We start from the raw sequence: 26,528 nt of genomic DNA on the forward strand, positions 1-26,528 counted from the left end.
TGCCACTGCTACTGTCACTGTCAAGTCACATGGCTTTTAAAGCAATCCCTTTAACAAAAGACCCAGTCAGTAATATGAGAGCTATACATCACTTCCCTTAGCATATTCTAAGCCTGCACAGAGAGGACTCATGTGGCCTCTCCAGCGATGTCTCTAGCATCCGTCTTCATTAAGGACAAACATCATAGCACAAAGTTGGAGGCTAGTATTCTTTTGTACGTGCAGCTCATTTCAAGGAAATAGCTGAGATGTAGCTTCACTCAAGGAGTATTCTAAATATGTTTCTTCAATTTGCCATCTCTGGTTTTTTGTTTGTTTGTTTGTTTTTTGTTTTTTGTTTTTTACATAAACTTGAAAGAATCTCCTATCCCTATCCCTGGAAAGCAAAGAATATGTCCTTAAGGAAGACAAGCCACATCACAGAAAACAGCAACAAGCGACTTAAACGTCTCCCTAAAAGAACAGTGTCTATTTCTTGGGAGTCATCCTTCCCCCAGCCTCTCTCCCACGGGGTCAGAGATTGAACCCCAGGCTTGGGAGCATAGCATTCGGTTAGATGCCAGTCTCAGGTTCATGGGATGCATCTCTCTTGTGTAGGGCGTCAGAGAGAGGGCCCATGCTGTACCTACAGCAGGTGTGGCCTTTCAGGCCAGGAGAGTTGCTCTCCACCAGTCACAGCTGTGTGACCCCGAGGCTTTAGTTTTTTCCACCATCATTGGTGGTACATTTTTGTGGTATCTGCACGTTCTCTCTGAAGAACCAGGAAAAATGTGTTTTAGGTTTGTCCCTCGGTCCTTCTGCCCTTCAGGGAGGTGTAATAACATGAGACGCGGCTGCGCAGTCAGGACGTGGTGACTAGAAAAAAGAAGTGCTCTGGGTAGCGACGTGAGTGGACACAGGGTGCTGCGAGGGGGCCTCCTGGACCAGAAAGGAAGCTCTGGAAAGTGTGCATAGGACTCTTTAGTTTAACTGTGGGTTGAAATGTTTTAAACTGTGTCACTCTCCCCAGTTTTCACACCGTTGTCCCATGGGGACGGTCAGAGTCAAAAAAGCATGAAACGAATTTTCAACAGTTACAAACATCCTGGCAATTTCCAGCTGTGTGCTGTTGGGAACTAGTTTGCTACTATTCTGTCAGCCGCCATTTCTTTCAGTAGGAATTTCCATCAGGACCAGGGCTAATTACTTACTCATTTGGGTCCTTTGAGTTGACGTCAGGTGTGTACACTGCCAGTTTCAGTAAAGCCTCAGTCTCGAAACTTTAGCTTGCCTCAGAATCACCTGGGTGGCTTTGTTAGCATGTAGCTTGGTGGGTCTGACTCTTACTGACTCAGTAAGTCTGAAACAGGATCTGTGAGTTCTTATGTAGCACAGGTTTCCAGGAGCTCTTGCCACTGCTGCTTCTGGAAGCTATGTTGAGAGGTGCTGCTTCATACATACAGTTTTGCTCTGTGCCTTGTCATACCTTTAGAGACATCATCGTAAGAATTGCTAATCAGCTGGGCTGTCATAGCACATACGTTTAATCCCAGCCTTTAGGCAGCAGAGGCAGGTTGAGCTCTTTGAGTCTACAGAGCAAGTTATAGGATAGCCAGGGCTGCACAGAAAAACCCTTTTTAGAAAAGCAAAACAAAACTGCTAAGGAGATTGCCCAGTCTGGATCTGTCTCTGATACGCTAACATAAATCTCCGCTGTGAACAGAAATTTATTCTTTGAGCTCAGACAGTTGAGGCTTCCAGATCATTCTATCAAAGTAACGGTGAGATCTTGGGTATGGGAATGGACTCTTGATTTTTTGACATTATTAACTTTGAGTTAGTTCATTTTATTCTTTTTGGCCTTATGACTGAGACCAGGCTTTTAGGGGAATGGGTCCATCCGTTGTAATCGCAGCACCTAGTACAATGCTGGCACATGGCGAGTAGTGCATATTCTTTTTTTGAATGATTTGTAATTAAATATGTTGCTATTGATTTAACAAGCATCAACAAAGTGATTATGCTGTCTCTAGTACTGCTGTGGCTGGGATCTGCAGGACCTGGGCACTGTGGTGGTAGTGTAAGAGCACTGCCTGCTGGGAGAAAGTCAGGGGTCATTACATGGGAATTGGGGAGTTATAAAAGACAAGTATTATTTCACAGTTTCCTTCAGAATTGCCCCAATTTCCATATGACCCACTGCAGACTTCCCCACTGTCAAAGAAAATGCAGTGTTTATTATTTGAAAAATTTCTACAAAAACTCTGTTAATTGGCACCCAGAGATCCATAATGTAATGACAATTGAGGTTTCTATTGATGGCCTCAAGGTACATAGCATGCTGACGTGCTTTCTGAATATTGTCAATCAACTGTTTAGTGCACTATGTTCAAACAGTCTGAATGGACCATGTACCATATTCTGAGCTTTCACAAATTATAGTCCACAACTACACATCAATTAGTTATAAATAATTTATTTATATTTTTAATTTTAAGTACATTGATATTTGCCTGCATGTATGTCTGTGTGAAGGTATCAGAGCCCCTGAACTGCAGTTACAGACAGTTGTGAGCTGACATGTGGGTGCTGGGAATTGAACCTAGGATCTCTGGAAGAGCGATGGTGCTCTTAACCACTGAGCCATCTCTCCAGCTCACAGTTCATTAATTTTTCATATATCAATTTGTTAAGTTATCCCAATATTTCTGTAGGGATACTGGGCTCTCAGGTAGAGTGTTTCCTAACTACATACCACAAACTTTAAATCTTGTATGGTAGGAACCCTGTGTGAAAGGGCTACAGAGAAAGGTTTGCCCAAGGATCTCACATTCTACCCAGAAAACATGAATTCAACCAGAAGCCCTTCTCCATCTCCAGACGCTTAATAACAAAACACTCTCTGTGACTTAAAACCCTTAAGAATGAGACATCAAAATAGCCCTCTGGAGCTCCCATGTGCTCTGTGAGTCCCTTTGGTTTCTGCTGTATGAGGAAATGCTGATCCAGTCCACTTATTTACTTCCTGTTCCTGTGGTGCGCAGCATCACTGTAGAGAAGAGCTCTCTGTGATGGTGGTTGTGTTTTGATTTGTATTATCTGACAGGGTACTCTATGTGCACCTACATTTTCTCTGATATTAGTTAATTTAGATTTAAATGCCTAAGCGTGGCTAGAGGCAGGGACAGAGAAGCCAGAAATCTGTTTCCCCTGGGGCCTAACGTTTATTAACTTTGTAGTTGAGCTTCCTTGGCTTGGCGAACAGGGTGTCTCAGGACTCGCAGCAACTGCCTCAGTTTCCATCCCCGCTCCCGTTCTAGCCAGTCCACTGACAGCAAAGGCCATTATCTTTGCCTAGGTCTTCAGGTCCTTAAATTTGCCCCTCCCTAGGTTCTTAGAGGTCATTTTCTTTTTGACACCTTCCTTGGTTGCTCTTGGAAGAATTCAACCAAGCACTTCCTCCATTGGGCCCTTATTACATTGCTCTCACCCTTCCCCATGACTTTTAATTTGGTTGAAAAGATGACCTGCAAGGGGAGGGGCCATTTTCTATTATCGTTTTTAAATTCCCAGAATATAGAACAATATAAACATATTTATTTCAGTAAATATGATTTTGAACTTTGTTTTTTTAAAATTAAGAAATGGCCTTAAGCTTGTGGTCAACTAAAAGCTTATGTTCTTTTCACATGAGGAGATGACAGAAGTTTCCCCCCCTACTGTATCTTCAGTTTGATTTTTAGCTTGATAGTTGGGATTGAGGTTTGTTTAGGGTACTGTTACCTCCTAGTTTGTTTCTGATGTTTCAAGGGGAAAAGAAAGCCAATATCCATCTATAGCCACCAGACGCCAGCCTTTCTTACATCTAAACAAACTAGCAGCCACAAGTATTATTATAAACACCTTTTCCCCATTTATTTGTTTATCTAATCACTTTACAGTCTCATCCCAGCCCCTCCCTTCTCTCCTCCCAGTCCCACCCTCATGTTCCCTCTTCCCACTTCTCCCCTCCTTCTTCTGAGAGAGGGGGAGGCCCTCAAGTGGCACCAACCCACTCTGGCACCTCAAGTGGCAGCAGGACTAAGTGCGTCCTCTCCCACTGAGGCCGGACAAGGCAGCCCAACTAGGGGAAAGGGATCCAAACACAGGCAACAGAGCCAGAGACAGCTCCTTCTCTTATTGTTGGGGCACCCACATGCGACCAAGCTGCACATCTGCTACATATGTGTAGGGTGTCTATGTCCAGCCCATCCATGCTCTTTGGTCGTTGGTTTCATCCCTGTGAGTCCCCACAGGCTCAGGTCAGTTTACTCTGTAGGTCTTCTTGTGGTGTCCTTGACCCCCTCCAGTTCTATATCTTAAATATGGGGAAGCTGAAGCCAAAGAAGGTTAAGTTACTTTCCCAAGTCCATCCACAGAGAACCTGACTGTAGGTGATGGGCTCCAATGCTTCATTGCTGGCGCTGTTGGCCACACATTTGTTGTCTCTGGACAGGGCTGCTTAATGAATGAGACCCCCTACCTGCTCTGTGTCATCTGCAGATTTGATAAGCAAGTGCTATTGAGAGTTGAGCCAAGTAATTAATAAAAATATAGTTAGAATTAGGGACTCTCTTGTGCCGATCTTCAGTGTCTTAGTAAGTCCTCATGGACCGCTCAGCTTTTCTCAGATCCTTTGAACTGCTCTTGAGCCAACTGCCGCTTCTCTATATTGTCTGTAAAAATACTGTGGGGGATATCCGTGCCACATGCTTCGCTGGAATCCATGCATACGTTCATGACTGTTTCATGTCTGTTTAAGCTAGGGTGCAGTATCTTGCTTTTTCCACCTAAGGTATTGTTTTCAGAGTCTCAGTCGACATTTTATTTTATTTACTAGATAATAAAATAAAAGCCTCAGGAGCTGAGGAGACCTTTGCCATCATCTAGTTCAAGGCCCAGCTGATGACAATGCTGCCTTAGAGTTTAGGATCCACCAGTGCCCTGTTCAGAGCAGGAGAGCGCACCATTGTTGAGAGCGTGGCCTCTGGATCAAATCTCAATTCCAACTCCTAGCTTTCTCCTAGCTGCCTCCTAGCTGTACCCGTGGAGTCAACCTGCCTAGCTTTGCTCCATCTCAAAGCCCCCAAACGTCAAGTGAAAATGGTGATTTAGCCTATAAGGCATGTTGTGTTGGATTTTCTCAGTGTTTGTGTGAGGCATTATGTATAAACTCCACAGTATAGTGGTAGGCACAAAGTAATGTGTGAATGACTCTTAGGTGTTAGTATCTAGTTAATTATGGGTGAATCAGCACGAAATATCCACAGCCAAGTTTCTCCCTTCTTACAGTATTGTCTTGCTTTGTCTTGGCTTTTGGCAGATTTCTAACTGGGCTTTTTTGCCAGATATGGTTCTGTGCAGGCCTCTGTGGTTACCTGAGCCTCGGGGCTTCACACCTCAGCTATGAGGCAGAACTTATTTCCCCCTGCCAGGCTCACCTGGGAGGACTGTTTCTAGGCCAGCGCCAGCTACTGCGAATAAAAGTCCTCTGCAAACATGTCAGATATTAGTACATGTGCTATAAGGATGATACAGTTCATAAAAACCTAACATTTACTAAATGCTTACTGTATGCCGGGGTGCTGTGCTGAGTGCTCCCCACGGGAAGCACCTGTTGAAATCATTCTTTGTGGCCACATCAGAGAGACACACAGTTTTCCCTCCACATCCCACAGTCAGCGGATAAGGTATGGAGAGCTTATTTGCTTAATGTGACCCACTGAGGGAGAGCTAGAGGCCTGGTTAGAGTTAGTGTATTTTTTTAAACTGCTGCAGCTAGATTTACATAAAACTTTTCTTCTCGATTTCTTACAATTATTGAGTTTACTTTAAAAAAAATAAATAAAACTTAAAGCATTTACATCAAAATTGGTCCTCTTTTGTATGTTTTTCAAATACTGATTTTACACCAATATTTCTCCCAGGACTCATCCAGATTTAAGTTGCAGGAAACAAAAATTTGAGGAGCAACAATGGGGCAGGATTTTTCCAGCAAGCTGCTGACTAAAGCAGAGGAGGTGTTCAAAGCCATTAACAGCCTTAACCAAACACACTACATTTTGTTTTCAGTTGTAGAGAATTGGTAGCCGGATATCTCAGACGGCCCAATTGGAGGCAGATGGAAGCATCCCTGGGGGGACACAGTCCTAACTTGGCCACCTGGCACATGCTCAGGGCTACCAGAATTTCCAGTGAACTCTTCCTTGTCTCTTAGGTTTCTTAGATTTGCAAGGTCTCTGTGTTCTACCAGCAAAGAGAGTTGGGAGGAGCTTCTGTCAACTGTGGAGGAAGCCCCTGGAAAGGTTGGAGTGCTGTGTGTGTGTGTGTGTGTGTGTGTGTGTGTGTGTGTGTAAGTGTGTGTGTGTGGGGTGCGCTCTGAGCTTTTGGAAGTGTGCCCAGTGAGCTCTGTGTGGCCATCTGTCCTGCAACCCTGAAGGGTCTTCTACCAGTGGGAACCAGACATGGATGTGTGTGAGCGTGTAGGATTTGGAGGGATCATTTAGCTCCTGGAAATCAGACTGAAGAAGTCTCTGAAGCAGTAATGGGGGTGGGCAGGAAAAAGTTAAACACTCTCTCTCCATTCTGCTAACTTTGGATTGTATTTGCATGGAAATTAGTGTTTGTGAAATAACTGAGCCATATGGATGCACCGAGATGCATGCGTTCTTCTGGTCTGTGGATAGAGGAGCAGTTGAAGGGCGTGGGCTTATCCGGAGGCGGAGTGAACGGGCGGATGTGGCAACACAGGGAGGGGGCCGGTTTGGGGGATATGGGCCTATGTAAATGTAGAGGATCTGGATGTGTTGGCAAGATCACACTCCCTTAGCGAGAGCTATGCATGGAAGTATTTGCTTTTGAGGTCACTGCCCCTCAAGTTCTGTGAACGAGGTTGTTGCATCTCACGTGTCTGGTGACAGTTAGGGGGTAGAAGATGACACCCATGGGATGCACAGGCTGTGGTTTCATTTTCATCACAAACATCAGTGGGCAAAGCTCAAGATAACAAAGCAAAGGAACAGATTCAGGGATATTAGAATTGTCTAGAAGCTTTGCACACTCCTGTCTGAAAGGAGCTCGGTTAAGAACAATGTTCTCAGTAAAGTAGGCCCGTTTCTCTTTTTCTTTTTCTTTATTTCTATCATATACTTTTACCAACACTCTATAGAGACTGTCTTTCAGACCTAGAAAACTAATGAATGCTTATTGTCTGATGGTCACTCTACAGTGTGTTTTGGAGGCCTGCTTTAACTTAATTGATTGGTCTTCACAGACGGCTGGTGCAGGGTCACAGACAGCTGTGGTCTTACCAGCACTGTGTGGTAGACAATTCTCCTTCCCCTGTTCCACCCTGTCTTGGACAAAGCTCTCTTAGGCACAGGTCAAATCCTGGGATATCTTGGTCTATGTCATTGGGGTGCAAGTTTGGGTTGGATTCTGGGATCTTTGGTTGGTCTCATCTTCTTTACAGCCCCACTGCTGCACGGCCTCCATTGCTCTGCAGACAAGCTTTCCATGTGAAACACCAATTTTCCTTTCAGCTGGTGATTCTGTAATTCAGTTGGGGCAGAGAGCCACTTATTTTCTACAGTGAGAGATGGGTCACTTACCTCATCCATTTAGGCATCTTCCTCCCTCTTTTCTTCATTTACTTCTCCCTCCCTTCCTCTCTGCTCCGTATTTTGTGAAATATACTTTTTTTTTCTGTAGTCCAGGCTGACCTGGACCTAGATGCTCTTGCGTCAGCCTGAAGGGATCGTTGGGTTTCAGCATGCACCACCATGCCCAGCTGCTCTGTTTCCTTTGTGTGTATTTTGATCACTGGTGGATTCGTCTCACTTCCCTTGCAGGCTATTGTGAGAGAGATGGAGCCCCCTGGGCACCTTGGATTTCAGCCTAAGATAATAAAGTACTTCTGAGAGGTGTTGTGTTGGCAGAAGCACTCACCTATGGCTTCTTCAGGCAGACCTCTGGCTCCTCCAGACTCCCTGAAGATAGGTCTAGACAAATGAGGCCGAGGGACAGAGCCACCCTCACCCAGCACCACTGAAGACTTTCTAACCTTGATTCTTCCTGGTTAAGATAACCTCTAAGTATGTGAAGATTGACTTAGCGTAATGCCCATCAAATGGAGAAATTCCTGAACACTCTTGACAATCTCCCAGAAACAGGAAACTTACAGTAAGTCATATGCTGGGACGGGCCTCTCCATGCCCCCAAATTGTCTTTCGTGTATGTTCCACAATCTCTCATGTAAATTAGTAATTCCAAATTGGTCACAGGGAGAATATTGACTGTCTAGCATTTGCAAGGGCTTTCTTACCGATGGCATTTATTAGCATGGCATTTCACTTGCCTCTTAACAAAGTAATTCGTTTTCTTATGGACAGAGGCATCTATATTCTCTCAGATCTGCCTTTGGGAGAGGAGGTGTCTTACTCTCTAGAATAACTTCAAAATCATGGGAGCCTTCCATTCCAAGGTGGCCTTTGGATGTTTGAAAACACCTACATTGCCTCTTCCGTCTTCCCTGTGCAAGCTGAGCATAGTTCCTTCCACAGGTGCTCGCCTGGTTTCCTGGCTGGCTGGTGTCTTTGAACATGGATACCACTGTAGAGCTCTCAACAGAAAACAAAATTTCTCCAGGCACCGCCCCCTCCTCTCTATGATCTTTTTAACAAAATGTTCTTCATTTTCTTGATCCATTTTCAGCAGCATTTGATGCCCGCCCTATGATGAGTGATGCTATGAAGTAGGGTACAGTTTCGGGTGTGGCTTCTCATTGTAGCTCATGTTATTTTGCTTTTTTCCTTTAAAGTACAAGTTGCTGCCAGAACTCTTGATGGACCAGGACTTGTCAGAATGTCATCAAAACACTAATTTTCATTTCCGAAACAAGTAATCTCCCCACTGCTGATTTGTTTTCTATCAAAGACTTCCAGCGTGCACCTTTTCTTCATTCAGTCATTTGTCTCTTGATCACCAAAACTGTGTGTGGAATGACAGCTGTTTTAAATCCAAGATCCAGTCAGACACATAACAAGTGAGTTTGTTAAGACTCCTCCAGGTGACCGTCATTGAAATGGCACGAGCAACAGAAAGGGGAGGGCAGAGCGGTCTTTTTTTTTTTTTTCCAGAAGTATACCTTCCCACTCCCCGGCAACCATGTGGTGCAAATGGGTCTAGAACTGACTTCTACTTATCCCCTGTCCCTTTGTCACTCCTTCCTTTTGGTGGCTTTATTAGGTGACAGGGTCTTGGGAGTTAGGCAGAATTCTTTGGTGCAGAAGCTGTGAGAGATGAGACATAGTTTCAAAGTTAACAATAAAAAGGAATGCTAAGGGTCATTTGTCTTAAATAATTTGAGTCCATGGACCTCTGTAGTAGTGTACCTAGACTCCCCTCCGAGCGCTCCTCTGCCTCTGTGTTGTGTTTTCAGTGTTGCTTTCCTTGTCATCCATTCACGGGGCTTGAGGTCTTTAGGAGCAGGTGTAATAGCATTTCCATCTCTTGACAGGGGAAGGGTGGGTTGAAAGAGAGGTGCATGAGCATTCAGGGTTGCCTGTCAGATGGTGGATTGGAAAAGGAGCGGTTGTCATGGTGATGGAAGGTTGCATCCCACCACCATGGAAACCAAACTTAAAAAGATAGTGTTAAGGCTGGAAGTCACATGATACATTTTGTTTGTTTGTTTTTTTAAGGAAAAGGGGTTTAATTTTTACCCATCTGATTTTTGTTTTTTAAAGACAAGATTGGAAGGTGAGAATAATTGTGCTGAGGAAAGCAATGAGATCATAAAATGGGGCAGCGTGGAGTACTCAGAGACTTCTCGTGTTTCCACTTGTTGCAGTACCTTGCAGTACCGTTTTCCTGCCGTGGCGGGAGGGGAAGGGCAATGTGGTGTGGAGTTTCACGTTTGCTGTCAGAGCCGTGCACTGGATGTGCTAGCTCTCCAGTCCTATGAGGGACCTTGGTCCCACCCTCAGTTAATCTGCTGAGGACAGAGACAGAACCCGAGAGCAAGGCTTGCGGAAGAACACGGAAATGGAGTTGAGCACATGGCTTGTTCCATAAGTGAGGGCGGTCCATATGTTGGTACATTATACAATCAGATGACATTTACAGCTTCAGGGTTGGTGGAAGTCAGTGCCCTGCTTATTCAATCCATTCTAAAAGTTGTTTGTTTGTTGTTGTTTGTTTTTAAATCTGTTAGTCACAGGATTGAAAACAAACCCAGGATAAATTATACTTAGGCTGTAGACTTGCAACATTCCTACCTCCCCACGATCACTGACGTTCTAGTTAGTTGATCGGGCTTGCAAACGGCTCAGAGTAAGGCACAGTTTCTTCCCAGGAAACTTTTGTTCACACTTGCTTTGGGCTGTTCCATCTGGCCAGGCAGGGCAGAAGAATGAATGTTCAGATGTCCAGACAGAGCTTCTGCACTTGACCTCTCACACCAGGATTGACCTCTTACCCCAGGCCCTCTCATCTGACAGACAGGGGCAGCTAGCTTCAAGGCATTAGAAAGCCTTGTTGAAATTCCATCGTTTTCTCTCCCGCTTGCCCCACCTACCCCTTCCACTGTGATCAGCAGAGAAAGTGGGAAATGCCCTCCTCCCCCATGAAGGCAGCTGGCCCTAGGCCTGCTCTACCAGGCACGAATTTCCCTCTCAGACTGAAGGGCTGTAAGCTTGCCCTCATGGCATGTGAGGACGCATAAGGCAGTAGAGAGTCCTGTAGGGGCATTTGTCTTGGGAAGGGTTGCGGAGGATCACACCAGGTGAAAACACAATCTGTCGACATGCCGGCCACCATGACAGCTGTGTCTGTGGTTTAAGCACAGGTCCTGCCCCTTCATTGTTACTCATCTCTGCAGGACAGATGCATCTTTCTCCACCCCCTCAGGCAGAGTGGATGTGATCTCACTTGCATGACCTCACTGTGGCTCCGGCAGGGTCTGTAGGAGTTGGAGTCGGACATCTGTGGTGGTGGTTCAACCTCTCCTGTCCTTAGTTCCGGCCTTTGGTGTGATGAATGTCCCTTCTAACCACCAGGAGAGATTGCATCAGAGCTATCAGCTTCATAAATCCTCCTCCGGGGACTTGGTGTTTGAAAGAGCTCTCCATATTCCCAGGAGGTCTTGGACCAAATGTCTTTACTTTCTTCCCGGAGGCCCATTACTATAATTTTCTTTTAAATTCTTTACTGGGGTAGATGTCTTCAGGGTCAGATCATAGCCACAGCCAGCCAGGCCCCTCCTGAAGGCTGGGACCATAAACAGATGCTTTCCCCAAAGCTTTGAGCCACAGCAGACACTTAAGACTTGATTTAGTAGGGTAATAAAAGCGACTGTGATTTGTTTAGGGGCTTTGTGCTCATGTGTCATTTTAGGTGCTGGTCCTCTTGTCTTTCTAGTATCTTCTATGGAAGTGGATGGTGGTGGCCTTCCCTACTTGGAGCACTGTGTTGGGCAACTTTTGCAGTGAGAACCCTGACTCTTCTTGTTACTCATTGACAGTTTTTTTTCCTTCTTTTTTCTTTTCTTTTCTTTTTTTTTTTTTTTTTTGTCTCCATTGCTCTCTAGGTCCAAGGCAAGATCTTGATTTTTTTTCTTTTCGGTCATATAGAAACTTGGAAGAACTGTCTTTTACATTTTGTATTTATAGTGTCTCTTCTGTACCAAGCTTCTGGCAGAATCACAGAATAGACACAGAATCTTTCCCTTTGAATCAATAATCATATTGCCATATTTATGTCCTGCTGAGGAGTGGTAGGCATATGCAAAGACATGGAAACCATTGTCTGAGACTTTTATGTCTCTTCAAATCACACATCCCTAAACAAGGAGGCTGAAGGGAAAATGGGACTTAGACCCTATTGCAGGCCATTGTCTTGGGTCTGAGGCTAGTGCTAGGGATGGCTGGTGGAGGTTGAGATCTATCTCCTGAGAGACAGGGAGCAATTGTAGCGAGGCTCCAGAGTTCTAGCAAGTGCCAAAGTGGCCACATTTTTTTTGTCCCCACAGAAGTAATTTTTTTCCCATTAGGTCTGGAACTTGAAGAGAACGCAGTGTTCTGTCAACCTGCCTGTCCCTGGTGGCCCCTCAGATCATATTCATTTGCCTTGCGCATGGCGACAAAGGCTCCGCGAGAGGGGACAGCTGAGAGCAGAGGGGTCTCAGAACACCTGGGTGCATCCTTTCCCACTATTCCCTACATTGGCTGTCTGCAGCCTGTGCCTCCAGCTGGGAAGCCGAGAGGCTGGCTTGAGTCAGGAGGCCGTGCTTCCAGAGCAGGGCAGGGCTCCACCTCAACCCGGGTTCCTGGGGCTCCGTCGGCAAGCAGAGCCGGCACCACAGCAGTACCAGGTCCACCCTCTGTCTTGCCCCAGCTTTCTCTGCTAAAGAAGGAACTAAACAAATGGCAGGTGTGCAGGCCGAGCCACGCTGCTGCTCAAATTAGCTGTGTTGCTAGGGAAACAAGTCAACTGGTTGAAGGAAGGAGCATTGGGTAAAAGGGATAAATCAATAAGCAAGCCTATTTTTATCATTTCCCTAATGATTGTCTTGAGGCTTCTAGACAGGGGAGGAGAAGGGAGAGCTGTGGAGACACCGGTCCTCATTAACGGCTCCGAGTGAGTGAGGAGCGGAGGGCTGTTTGGGAAGGGTGCCAGGGAAGTTTATGAAGTGAGGCCCCTAGCGAGCAGACAGTGAGATGGACGCTTCCTTGCAGGTTTGAAGCTCCTTTGTGGTCATTTCCTTCTTTGGCTCAGTCTGGGCCTTTGTTCGCCCGCATTTGATCTTTCGGGGATCTTGCACGGCCTTCTCTGATCGTCATCTTCCTTGTATTCAGGCTGATGTGGATTTTTGGTATTGGTTTGATTTTTCCTTCCCCAGAATACATACAGCTTGAATTGATTTTATGATTATAAGTTAATACATGCTCATTATAACAGTCAGACGATGGATAAAGGAGTAAAGGAAAAAATGAATATAACCCTATTACTCAGAGAAAACTGATTATCCTTCCAATAAAGTGGGACCCTCCCCCACCTTCTCTCTCTCTCTCCTCTCACTAAAGAGGATGTCTGTACATGCTGGCTTCTCTTCTTTTTCTTTTTTGATAGATAATGTATGCCCATAGTATACAGTACAAAAGTTCAGATGAGAATATTGTATAGAGAGAATGTGCGACGTCTTTTTATAATGGTACCACATTATGGTGTCCCTGTACTACCTGTGTATTGATTAGTCACCTATTAATTAAATATCAATCATTAGATACCCACTATTTCCAAGCACAGTATTGAGTCTCTGGCCTCAGTTTCCCAGGCCTTTCTGCTTCATTGGCTCCATGTGTCCTGGCCCTTAGAACACAGTCTCTACTCTGTGATGGACATTCTATAGATAATGCTTCACGCTGGGCCCAGAATGTAATGGGGGCCACTGAATTCCAAGGCAGAAGAGAAGTCTGCACAGATAGACTTTCATCCTGTCACTGACTGTGGCTGCCAGGAAGGGTGCTGTTCTTTGCAGCCGTGGTGACATGTAGCTCCCTTTGACCCCCTCACGGCACATCTTTTGCATTGCCTGTGAGGCACATAAGTTGAAACTGTGGGCTCTTATCTACAGTCTTCCCTTGGTGATGGAACAGGGCCTTTGCTATTGGGCTTGACGTCTGCTGGTGAGCAAAAAGGAGATGGGTGCGTATAGGAGCCTGTACTGAGCAGAGGGAGTGGAGGGCCTGCTTAGGCCTCTTCGTGCATTTAAAGTTGATTAAGCTCCTCCTATGTACCAGAATCTCCACTAAGCACTGCCCGTGTAGAGTTAAACGAAGCACCTGCTTTCAAGGGATAGTTTTTTTGGAGGAGAGAAATAGAAGATACCAAAGCAGGGTGGTGGTGGTGGGGAGTGCGCAATGCAAAGAAAAATGAAGCATAAGGAAAAATGCCACCAGGGGAAGTTTTAGCTCATGACCAGAAAAGAGGAAAAAAGGCCGCTTGCAATGAATGGTAGACATGAATGGACGTCACTGTCTGTTCTTAATATTTTCTTCAGAAAAGGAAGTAGAAGAGAAGCTAGAGAAAAGGGCTGTGACAGAGGCTGGGGCACTATCCCCACCCCTGTATGCCTTCCTGTTTGCCTCTGTGGCATTTTCTGTTGCCTAGCCTTTCGCTTACCCCCCAGAACCTCCAGACTCTTACACCCTTCCCCCCACACCACAGTACCACATCACATTCTTTTGTTCTCCAGCTGAGTTCCCCCCAAAGTCTAAGGCTGGAGGACCTGGAGAGGCATTCATCCCTCTCTAGGTTGGATATATTTGACCAGTTTCCAACAATTTAACCCAAACCAGCTGCAGACAGCTGCTCTGAGTGAGTCCTTGGACACCAGACAGTAGGCAGAGGATTTGGCTAGAGGAAGAAGTGGGTCTATGAATTGCTAGATTCCTACCTGTGCAGGATGGTTTTATGTCAACTTGACGTAAGATAAAGTAATCTGAGTGGAGGGAGCCTGAATTAAGAAAAAGCCTCCATAAGATCAGGCTACAGGCAAGCCTGTAGAGCATTTTCTTAACTAGTGATTGATGGAAGAGGGCCCAGCCCATTGCGGGTGGTGCCATCCCTGGGCTGGGGGTCCTGAGTTCTATTATGTTGTGATATTACCAACTGAGCAGGCATATTTGGATGCTGATGGACATAGGTATATAAAATGTTTCCCATGAGAAACCAAGCAACTTACACTGGTTTGACAGTGGTCAATTCCTGGCCCTACAGTCCACTGTGCCTGTACCCAACCTCCCTTCCCTCAAGGCTTGGCTGATGTTTTAAAGTTTGGCCTTCTTCAAAATTAGATTTTTATTACAAATCTAAGTCTCTTTCAATTTTATACTTATTAAGTCAGTCCTGTACTATTTAATTAATGAGAGAGAGAGAGAGAGAGAGAGAGAGAGAGAGAGAGAGAAAGAAGAAGAAGAAGAAGAAGAAGAGAAGACAAGACAAGACAAGACAAGAGAAGACAAGACAAGACAAGAGAAGAGAAGAGAAGAGAAGAGAAGAGAAGAGAAGAGAAGAAAAAGCAGGCAAACAAATAAGTGAAACAAGCCACGATGAGCACATATGTGGTACTCCTCCATGGCCTCTGCATCAGCTCCTGCCTCCAGGTTCCTACTCATTTGAGTTCCTGTCCTGAATGCCTTCAATGATAGACTACAGTGTGGAACTGTAATCCACACAAACCCTTTCTCCCCCAACTTGCTTTTGTTCATGGTAGTTCATCACAGCCTAACAGAAACCCTAAATAACACACCACCTTTTGATTCTAGTATCTGGGGCCTTGGACAGCACCATTCTTTGAGGCTGCATGACTTTTCAGCCATTCAGAGACTTAGCACATCACAGACAATTTTATTTATCAGCCTCTGGGTTCAAGAGCCATTCCTCTGTCCTTCTGTGAGATGGCACCTTTTCCAGGCTGGTTTTGTGCCCCCTAACAAGCCTTCCTTATCTGATCTGGATAGTGATAGGATTGTAGCAGAGAGCTGTAGATGGCTGAGGAAGTGAGAGTGATTGGCAGGTCCAGCGAGCCCAGTGGGTATCGGTGGCGAGAATGTCCTGAGGAAAAAAACAGCTGCTGGTCTGAGTGTCAGCGTTGCTTGAGAGCTCCTATACCTTTAGCTCATGGTTCTCCTTCTAGGCCTTTCTTTGGAAGGATACTCAGTCCCCTCAGACAACCCCAGACCCAGTGGATTAACAAGAGGCAGAGATTTGTATAGCTTGAATGATAAAGTGACTTTTCCAGTTCTTCCCAGGGAGGTCCTGAGTCTGTGCAAGTGGTGAGGGGGTTTTTGAGCTTGCATGGGATACTTCTAAACATGGGCAGTAACCAGGTAGACCTAGTGTTTTTATGAACAACTTTATTAATAGAATTGATGTGTGTGTGTGTGTGTGTGTGTGTGTTACATTGAAGAGGCAATGTCATTCAACTCAGAGACAACCAGCCCTTCCTCAACTTGTAATGGGCAATGAGACCTGCTCTTTTTTTTTTTTAATTAGGGCTCCTAATGATGTTCCTGTGGGTACCAATCCCTAGAAAGATGCTCTGAACAAAGGACTGCATGGTGATGCAAGTCTGGAGTATGCTGCGTCCTGCTCCCTACCCCACCGTGTGTGTGGTTACGCACAGTGTACGGTAGCATTAAAGGCTCCAAGCAGTCCTGCTGGGAAGGAACCTACTTAACTTTACTTAACCCAGGCTTCCCTCATTTATTTGATTGCAAGTTTCTGTAGCACTAGTATTTTGTGACCTACATAATAGAAACAGCACCCAGATGCCCTCAGATTCTGCAGCCATTCATCAATGCCGTGTTGGCGCGCTGTCAGTTTCCTTTCTGGGCCAGTTTCCTAGGCAAGGTCAGAAATTCCTCAACCACCACTTTTGCCTTATTCTCACTGGCATCAGATTCGTCTTGGAATTCCAGGCACAAGCACCAGGCCCAGGATTGCTTGACCTGTTCCAGAGTCTTGTGGGATAGTGGGCCGTGGGTCAGTCTTTTGTCATCCCATGTGCAAAGCTCTAGATTAGAGCCAGCTATATGACAGAAGTGTGCCCCTTCTGGTCTTTATGCTCTGGTGGCCTTGCCAGGGTGTGTGTTGGATGGGGACTTGTCCTAAGACATGTTGGTGTGCCTGAAGCATGTTCTGCTCTCAGAGGTTGCCCTAAGCTATCAGAGTTTGAAGCAGAAAACATGCCTAGTAGTACCAATGGGTTTCCATGTAGTGATTCCCCTCCAGCTGGGAGGGCTTCAAGAAGCATAGTAGAATCTGGGGCAGGAGTCTGTTTAGAGGTCCAATGAGGTGCATCCGTTTCCCAGATCGGGTGGCTGAGCAATAGGAAGCAGAGGATTTCTGGGTTGGGGATGCTATATGAGGAGTGGAGATGTGTGGGAAGGAAGGACTGCCAGCTGTGGGAGAGTGCCTGTGACTCAGGGATACATGGGGACGCTGGGGAAGAGATGGTGCTGCCAAATGTGGTGGACTGGAAGAGTCACCTTCTCTCTACTCTCCTGTGCTAGCCCCAGGATCAGAGCTACTGGTGGGCCACTAACATCTCTGTGCACAGGTGGCCTCTGCCTGAAGAATGCTCTGGTCTCTGCCCCTCCCCAGAGATCCCTGAATGCTTATCTGATGACACTGACACAATATTATAGTGGGCACTGGAAGAGAGGCATCAGGGATCTCTTTGTGATCTGGTCTTCTGTACTGGCAAAGAGGGGTTTAGAACCCGTGTCCTACACTGGCAGCCCCGCTCTGTGGGGTGACAGGAGAATGGTCTCTGCTCTCCTCTCTTTGTCAGACATACTACACTTCTCCCCCCAACGTGAGTCGTGGAATTTGCCAGAGAATAGGTTGAACAGCAAGGCTAGTGACACATCTGGCTTGTGTTTGTCATAACAGTAATTACAGAATGAAATCCCAACGTGCAGAATGACTGGGCCCTGGGAGGGATCCAGTGTTTGCTTTTTTCTAGCCATGCCCCCCCCCATCTCCCCTGAGCTTGCAGCAAAGCCTTTCTGCAGGAATCAAGATGCCTGCTTTGAGTCATCCCCCCCCCTCCACCAAAGCCACAGAGAACATCTCACCTGTCATTAGAAAAACAGCAGGAAAAAGCTTGTATATTTACTCATTGGATTCACATTATGGTTTATAGAGGCTGGATTCTGCCATGGTAGATTCCAACCCATTCTATGCCTTTCTGATGCCTCTAAATGAAGAAACTTAGGAGAAAATAAGGTGAGTCCAAGTGCTTCTCCTGCTCCCAGAATGATCGTTCTGTGTCAGATATGAAAACAAAGGGGGCTCACACAGCATGGCTGAATATTTTCCTTTTCAGGGATTCTTCTTTCTCCCAAATTGATTAGAGGTTCCAGAGAGAAGGGTGACTCTAAATGTGATTCTGAAAGGGCAGAAGACAGCCACAGCTGGGTCTTTATTGATGCCAAAGCTGGGTTTTCTGCCCAGGCACCTAAAAGGTTGGAAGAGCAGAACAGGATCCTGGTACAGGGTTTACCTCTCTTCTTTCTTCTCCACCAATTTGAAGCCCTATTTAGTTCCTGGATTTATGTTTTATTTCACTCACTATTTGGGGCATCTGACATATTCCCAATTTTATTCTTTCCTCCCTGCTTCCTTTTCTTGAAGAAAATATGTCCTTTTCATAGGCCAGTCCTAAGTAATAATGGCTCCTTGTGCTAAGAACCACCTGCTTGCGAGTATAAAACATTCACACTGCAAGGGCCAGCAGGGAGAAGTTTGTGAGTTTATGTACGTGGCCATCTTGGAGGCTGTATCCTGTCTTACATGAACTTGATCCTTAACTCCTCTTTTGCACGCCATTTGAGTACATGATCCTGGCCACCATCATTGCCAACTGCATCGTCTTAGCCCTGGAGCAGCATCTTCCTGAGGATGACAAGACCCCGATGTCCCGACGACTGGTATGTGCCTGCTTTCTTCTCCCTTTCTCCTCCTGGTTCCCCTGACTCAACCTCCCTTCCCAAACTTCCTTTCTCACGCATCTCTGTGAAGAATTTATTGTTTGCAGAGGGACAAGTTAGCAATAAACCCTCCTGGGACTCATGAGGAAGAGGGCATTGCAAATACCTGTGTGTACATCACGTGACAGCCAGACAAGAAGGTAGGGCATTCAGGAGGGCCATTTGCTTCACTCCTCTTTCCTAAGGGACTGTTGAAGTGAGAAGGAAAAGGAGGGAGGATGCTGACAGCTGAGTGTGTTAGTGGTTATGAACTTGCTAAATGCTGACGTCCTTACTCTCCTGAGGAGATGATGCACAGGTCAAATATTCCTCCAGAAGAGAGGAATCATTTTAAGTCCAAACACATGGGCAAGTGGCCAGACTGATGACCCAGGCATGAAAACTCTGAAGTTTCCAGATGGTGTAGAGACCCAAGAATGGGGAAACAAACTCCTCCTGGGCAATGCTGTGCCATCAGGGACTTTCAGGAGAAAAACATCCAGTCCCTAGGTGGACACATCTGCCCATTTCTACAGCCCTTTCCCTTGCTCTGGGTATGCATGCAGCATCATGTCTTCTTCATCCTTCAGTACCCTTAGCTGTACCCATATACAAGGCTGGTCATCGTGGTGTGCCTGCCTGTGTCTGATACAGATTAATCCTGCTATTGTTCCCTGTTCTTCATCCTCACAGGAGAAGACAGAACCATACTTCATTGGGATCTTCTGCTTTGAAGCCGGGATCAAAATCGTGGCTCTAGGGTTCATCTTCCATAAGGGTTCATACCTCCGCAATGGCTGGAATGTCATGGACTTCATCGTGGTCCTCAGTGGGTGAGTCTCCTTCCTCCTTGCTCTCCTTCTGTGTGTGTGTGTGTGTGTGTGTGTGTGTGTGCGCGCGCGCGCGCGCGCGCGTTGGAAGGCCCATGGTGACATGGGGCAGCTGGTACAAGGAACACAGGGTGGACAGAGATCAGAATGTGGAGTAGAAGCCAAAGAAAAGATCAAAGCTAAGAGTCTTCATGTAGCTGGGCTGTAAAGAACCCATCCTTGGAAGAGCTGGGCACATGTAGCACTAAGCAGAGGCATGGGACTCTCAGACGTGCCTGGCTTCCCACTGTATACTTGATAGATTGCTGGACACCCGGGTTTCCAAGGAAGAGCCTTTTAACTGAAGCAAGCAGCTTGTGCTGGTCTAGGGGAGGGGTCATCCCAAGAGATCAAATAAATGATTCAGCAGGTGCAGTTTCTTTGGGGGTGGGGGTATTGGAGAAGACGCCAATTATGGTTTTCTGAACTAAAAATTAAAATCAACACACCGAGAACAGACTTAAATGATTTATTAATGGCATAGAATTGAATCCCATGAATATATTTGATAAGTCATTCTTTAGAAATTAATATAGTATATTGGAAGTGAGCCAGTATCATAGGCACATATAGGATGGTGACCCATACAGATGAATATTTGTGGCATCATTCCTTTGGGTATGAACACAGCATGAGGATGATGGGTAGATCCAACACCCTTGGCCGCAGATGTGATGGGCTTTGGCATTGGGAGGGATGCACAGCATTTCAGTGGCCTGTGAGTCTCTAAGTCCATTGGCTTTTGGTGTTTGCAGGGGAGCGGAATAAACTTGTATAGGTGTGACATCAAGTGTGTGGCATGGAAATTTCCTTACTTAGCTGCCTGGCTCACTGGTGAGGACAAGCAAAGACACAGGCCATTGAAGAGAGGGACTATGTAGCCACCAATATGATGAACAAACATGAGGAAAAAGGAAATTTGTAGGGAGTAGTTGGGTAAGGGTGAAGACTGAGACGGTGAGCTTGGGAGCCACGTGTCCACTCATTGTCTTGTGATACAGACACTGTGATCACATGTTTTAGCTTTCAGAACAATTGTGATTGGATGAAAGAGAAGCAGTTGAAGATATAATGGATTGCAATATATCTTACAAGTAACCAGCCTCAGTATAGGTACTGGATAAATAGGGTTGAAGGCTCATGTTTAAAAAATATCTGCAGCCTTTCAGAAGGATTTTCTGTAGATAATTTTTAAAATTCTAATGCTACATTTTAAATATGACTTTATACACATACATATGTGTATACATACATATATACATATATAGCATCACAGAAGTATATTTTCACAGAAAATGTAGCAATCTGAGTGATGTTTTAAATGCCTCAAAAATAAATAATATATATTGTATTAGAAAAGTCCCATGTTATGAATCCATTTGGAATAAAAATGTTATTGTTGTTATTGGTGGTGGCGGCGGCAGCATTAGCTTTGTTTCGTTTTTTTAAATAATATTTTTATTGACTATTTGTGAATTACACATCACAAACCCCAATCACACCCACTTCTCAGTCCTCCCAGGTCCAGACCCCTACCCAGAAACCATCAATTGTGGAAAGCTATACTTCAGGATTTTTATCATAATTTTTAAAGAGTTCTCTTTGATGGCCTTTTGTCTAGGCTGTTACTTTGGGGTAGGGAGGGGTGGGGATTACCCTTCTTTCTCAGCTGTGAGTCTGCAGTCTTTGATACCACGGCAAAAGTAGCTTCCTTGCCCTTTATAGTCAGCTGAGCATGGATCATGGACTTCTACACAGTTCCTAGAAACAGCATGTTTCTTTGTGTGTGTGTGTGTGTGTAATTGGTCCTGGTCGGTGTTACATACACTGAAACATTTGAAGTTTCCTGTCTAAGCCGCTCATTTTTATTTTAAACTGTCATATATTGATTTTTTTTTAAATACAGGAAAAAATCAAAAGGGGAGAAGAAACCATGTTCACTGATTAAAAGCAATTTCTGATTTTAAGAGCAATTTTTGGTTTTTATGGCATCTTCTCCCAGCCCTTTAAAGCTAAGAAAGCTTTCTATCAGATGTCTGTAATTTTGCTGCCTTTCTCAATGTGTATTGAGCATATCACACATCATCCCATAGTTTACTGGAATTTTGTGGTAAATGATCAGCACTTTGTTAAGAGGATGTGCACGGCTTGTTTCTTGTTTCTGCTTGTTATTCGACACTTAGATTGCTTTCTGGTGGTTGCTGTGATAAATAATTATTAAAGAGGCTCTAACATGCATCTTTAGGATGCCACATTTTACTAGACATTCTGACAGGTTGACGTGCAGTCAGTTCTCTGTATCTTTGCCTTCTGAGCAGATCTAGTCAGGCGTGGATAGGAAATATTTGGGGAAAATGCAACCGTAGTGAACTGGCAAAGGCTTTTTATCCTTATCACCATTCCCTACACAGTGTGGAATAACTAATATTTATGTAGTGTTTATGCTGCATGGTCTTGTAGGTAACATAGAGATGATTTAAAACATCCAGGAGGAAGGATGTACATGTATTACATGCTAATAACAAGACGCCTTATATAAGATATGTGAGCACGTGTGTGGTTACCTATCCACAGAGTCTCAGAACCAGTCTTCTCTAGAGACCACAAGACAACTGTACTTCGCAGGGGAATCTGGTGGTTCTGGTGTGGGAAGTGGGCACTGTGATGGGTGTGGGGAGGTATAGTACCCTTTCCTCTTGACCAGACAAGGGAGATACTGACACAAGCCTTATTAAGGGCTGTTGATAGGGCTGAAATCAGCAAGGCACCTTTGCTGCTAGAGACAGGGAGCCCTGTATTCCTCACCTGCATGCCCAGAGAGTGTACAGCTTGGTCAAGTCAACTGTCCTACCTGAGCTCTCTGCCCAGCTTTCTCGGTGGCTCCTCAGACTTCGATGGCTCTACGGGTGACTGACTCTAAAGCTGGTACTTTCTAGTTTAACCAACAAGACTTTGCTCCCGATCCCACCCTACCTTCAGCTTAACATGCAGGAGCTCTTTTTAATTTACATGCAGGTGTTTTCCAGGCAACAAATTCACTGAGCTCTTGACTGCTGAGGGATGGGGTTCTGAGCCTCTGGAATAGAATGGGTCATTGCATGGTCTACAATTGTAAATTCATCTACTGTCTTGCTTTGCTGCTAGGAGGCAGCCCACCTCTGAAGTCAGTCCATGTCTTTGGATACTGACATGGCAAAACTCAACGGTGTTTTCTTCTCTCTTTGTAGTTGTGCATTAAGCTACCGGACATTTTGCATTTATAAGGCCTTAGATTCAGTTAAATATGTTGCAGTATCAACTAGTAAGGTGGGTAGAACAGACTTCAGGGATTGGTACCCAGAGAAGTTGCAACATTTGCTCACTATCACCTGCTCTCTGGTGGCAGATTCTGATGTTTAAATTGTGCCCCCTGATGCAGAGCTGATATTTTTAAGCCTACGATATGCACCCCATCTCCTGGATGCATAATCTTCCTTTTTTTTTCCTTCTTGACACCTGCATCCAGAGTTATCCTTGCTGACAGCACGTCCTTCCCACCTTGTCTTCAGGTGTCACCTCACATTCTACTCCTGTGCACTGGGGAATGACAGTGTTGGAGCATGACATGGTGTGTCAGGGTTGGGGCTGCACAACATCTCAGTTCTCAGTTCTGGTGGTGGGCGGGGACCAGGAGGGAGGGGGCGGGAGGGATGGTGGATGCTGTGACGTCAGCCAGCTGGTTCAGCATGAAGCCTGTCATCATCAGCCTGCTGCTAAGAGACAAGTATTTGGGGGGGGGGGGGAGACTGGAGCCACCGCATTCTGTCTGCCTCCCCTAACCTTTCATATTCTTAGACATGTAAGTTGAAGATGTACATGGTCTAGAGTCTGTTTATGTTAATTATTTCATACAATATTTATATACCCATACAAGGGGTTAGCTGAGTCCATTTTCTGCAACTAGAGAGTATCAGACACTGGCCAGTTTTTTTTTTAAACAAAAAGATTTATATCCTACAATTCTGGTGTCTGAAAAGTCTAAAGTCGGGCCCTGACATCCGATGAAGCCCTTTTTGTCATGTCCTTACAGAGCCAATGGCATATATGATGAAGAAGAGAGGGAAACTAACCAAACGCATCCTTTTATCAGGAGTCTGTTCCTGTCATATGTAGCCCATTCTGGCTATAGCAGCAGTCTTGAGCTATGTTATAGGGTGGTGTCCCCGTGACCAAATCATCTAAAAAAAAAAAAGGCACCACTCTTGCTATGTCACAGAGCTACTTACATTTCAACAGGAGCATTTGCAGAGGGTCTTTAGATAACAGGGGGGATCTTGTTGTCCTCATTTTCCAGATGGTGATATAAAGGTTCGTAGAGGGCACGTGTCTAAACAGTAGACACTATCTAGGACAGTGGTTCTCAACGTGTGGGCCATGAGCCCTTTGAGGGTCAACTGCCTTTCTCATGGGTTGCATATCAGATCATATGTTTGCAGTACAATTCATAACAGTTACAAAACTACAGCTATGAAATAGCAACAAAATGATTTTTATGGTTGGGAGGTCACTACAACATGAAGAACTGTATTATTAGGAGGGTCTAGAACTACTGATCCAGAGACCGTGTATTCTGCCTCTAAGCCCTTTCTTCAACATTTTTTTGGTTTTATACCATCAGTCACCTTTGCTACCCCAAGAACCTGTAGTTGTAAATCCCCTAGAAACAATGGATGGAGCACAGCAGGGATGCACAGCATCATACAGGTGTTTCCACGTCAAAGTGGAGGCTGCAAGTGTGGTTTGAAGAAGGCAAGCACTCTTGTGTCCTCCTGAGACTTCAGTCTGTGGCCTTGCAGAACAGCGGCCTGCTCTATGGTAAAGAAGGAATGTCAGCTCTTAGCGCAATGTTTGGTGTGTGAGAGTAGATCAAAAGGTCCAGCTGACTTCTTCATGAATTGGCTTGTTTAGTCATTCATTCATTCATTCATTCACCTGTTTATTAGCAAGACAAATATTGTTGACAGAAAAACACCCAAGCCAGTGTATTCTCATCTCTGCTGAAACAAACTTCTATCTGCTAGAGCTTGGGCTCTCTCTTGAATTGATAATAATTCAGAAGGCTTTATGTTTAAAATTTTGTCAGGCCACTTGGAATATTCTATATTACTTAAAATCATTATTATATATTAATCTTAGTAGGAAGTTATTGAATCCAAATATATGGGGAATAATAGGAGATGACAAAAATGTACCCCTTAACCGTTGGTAAGAGCAAGTAAAAGGGGAGACATCTGTGCTTTTTTGACCTTTGTTTACCTATGTATGCCCAGTGTCTGGTATATAGTTACTGCTCAATAAATTCTGATAACTCCCAAATCTCATATCCTCTATAGGATACAAGGAGAGTGTTGAGGGAAGTCTGGGTCTGGGGTAGTGAGAGGCTGTTTGCACACCTTCCCTTTGTCTCACAGGGATCTGTGTGGACAGCTCCATCTGTCCAGCTTACTCTGTTAGGGAAATGGAATCTGAGAGTATGTACTTCAGGCTAATAAGAAATATTGGGCTCTCAGTGATATCCCCTTGGGAAGTGTTTCTTGAGTGGTACAAGTGGAATCAAGGCTTTTACAAGTAGCTGGAATAGGGGTGCAAGGAGAAAACTTCCCTTGGCATTACATCATTTGTCCTGTAACACTTGGCACTTAGCAAACCATGGTCCAAAAATCTACATTTCAGAGATAATATTCCTAATTCATAAAAGTAGTACCAAAGATAAGAATTATTAGGTTTAATTATTCCCCAGGCCCATGTCAGGGATGAATAAGTTAAGGCACAGAAAAATGTAATAATGTGATTATATTCAAACGAATGCTGCAGTACCCGCTCTTCTCCACAGGTTAGCTCCCTACAGTTTCAGTTATCTGTGGTCAACCACAGCCTGAAAATATTAAGTGGACACTTCATAAGTATTGAATAGCATCCTCTTCTGAGTAGCATGGTAGGATCTCTGGCTATCCCTCACTAGCCGACCTGAGACATGAGCCATCTGTTTGTCCCGCATATCAATGTTGTGTGTGTACACCTACCCATAAGACAAAAGCCCTCTGTCATCAGAGCCTCCTTTCAAGGTATTGAAAAACCTGTGCTCCAATGTCCCTTACTTTTATTTCATAATGGCCCAAATTGTGAATGTAATAATATTGGCTATTTTGTCCTACAGTATGTTGTTCTAACTTGTATCATAATTATTAGTTAATTCTGTTCATCTCTTACTGTGTCTAAACTATAAAGTAAATGTTATCATAGGCAAGTAGGGAAAGTCATGGTGTGTGGAGCTGTGTCCTAGCTGTGGTTCTCCATGCCTCCTGGAGGTCCTGGACCAGACCTTCTGCAGATAACGGAGGCAGTTCTATATGATAAGCCGAATTTGAACCCAGCCCGTCGGCCTTCCTCCTCTGAGCCGTGATACCCTCTGAGCTCAGAGATGCTGCCAGCTCTTCTTCTGCAGCTGAAGAGGTTCAAGCTTCTCTATTTCCTCTGTACATCACTGGTTCAGGCCCAGTGGGGGACTGTATACTGTTCCTCTTACACGTAGGGGATCTGTATTTTCAGATGCATTATGGTCTTGATGTTATTACAGAGCTTCCCTCGAGTTCAAAGCTGCCCTTGGATGCTTAGATAGTCTATTGTCCCATTGAAAATGCCAGTTAGTTCAGCACACATTCTGCTATCGTGATGATAGGCTGTGCAGTGTGGCAATGGCCTGTTTGAGTGGACAGGGAGTGAAAACACTGTATTCGTGGGTGTGTCTAAACCTTTTGCCTCTGCTAAGGTATTCGCCACCAGGCTCAGGCAGCCATCACTGAGCACTCACAGTCTTGAGCACTGTGCTAGGTCAAGTGTCCCTCACCGAGGCAGTGAGCCTACATGTCAGGCTCTTGGGTCCCAAGGAAAGCTTCTTCAAGGAAATAATGCTTAATGTCCTGAGGCGCACAAAGGAATGGGGCATAAAGGCTGGACAAGGAAGAAGGGCTTTGTTGGGGGGAAAGAATGCTGCATGCAAATATTTGGGAGTGGGGAAATATGAGGAGACAGACAGAAGGGCGTCCCTAGGAACTTGGTGAGTGGA

At 45.1% G+C, this 26,528-nt stretch overlaps 1 protein-coding gene across 5 annotated transcripts in view; it reads left to right on the top strand.

The window, feature by feature from the left end:
* CACNA1E (calcium voltage-gated channel subunit alpha1 E) overlaps window positions 1-26,528 on the top strand; it is a 465,592-nt gene that overhangs the window by 163,736 nt on the left and 275,328 nt on the right. For all 5 annotated transcript variants that reach the window (XM_084785552.1, XM_084785556.1, XM_084785554.1 and 2 more), the window contains exons 4-5: window positions 18,409-18,515; window positions 19,248-19,387. In XM_084785552.1, coding sequence (XP_084641678.1) covers window positions 18,409-18,515; window positions 19,248-19,387 — 247 coding nt within the window. The remainder of the gene's footprint in view (window positions 1-18,408; window positions 18,516-19,247; window positions 19,388-26,528) is intronic.

Source organism: Acomys minous, assembly GCF_964271855.1.
Source record: "Acomys minous genome assembly, chromosome: 1".
Classification (NCBI taxonomy): domain Eukaryota; kingdom Metazoa; phylum Chordata; class Mammalia; order Rodentia; family Muridae; genus Acomys; species Acomys minous.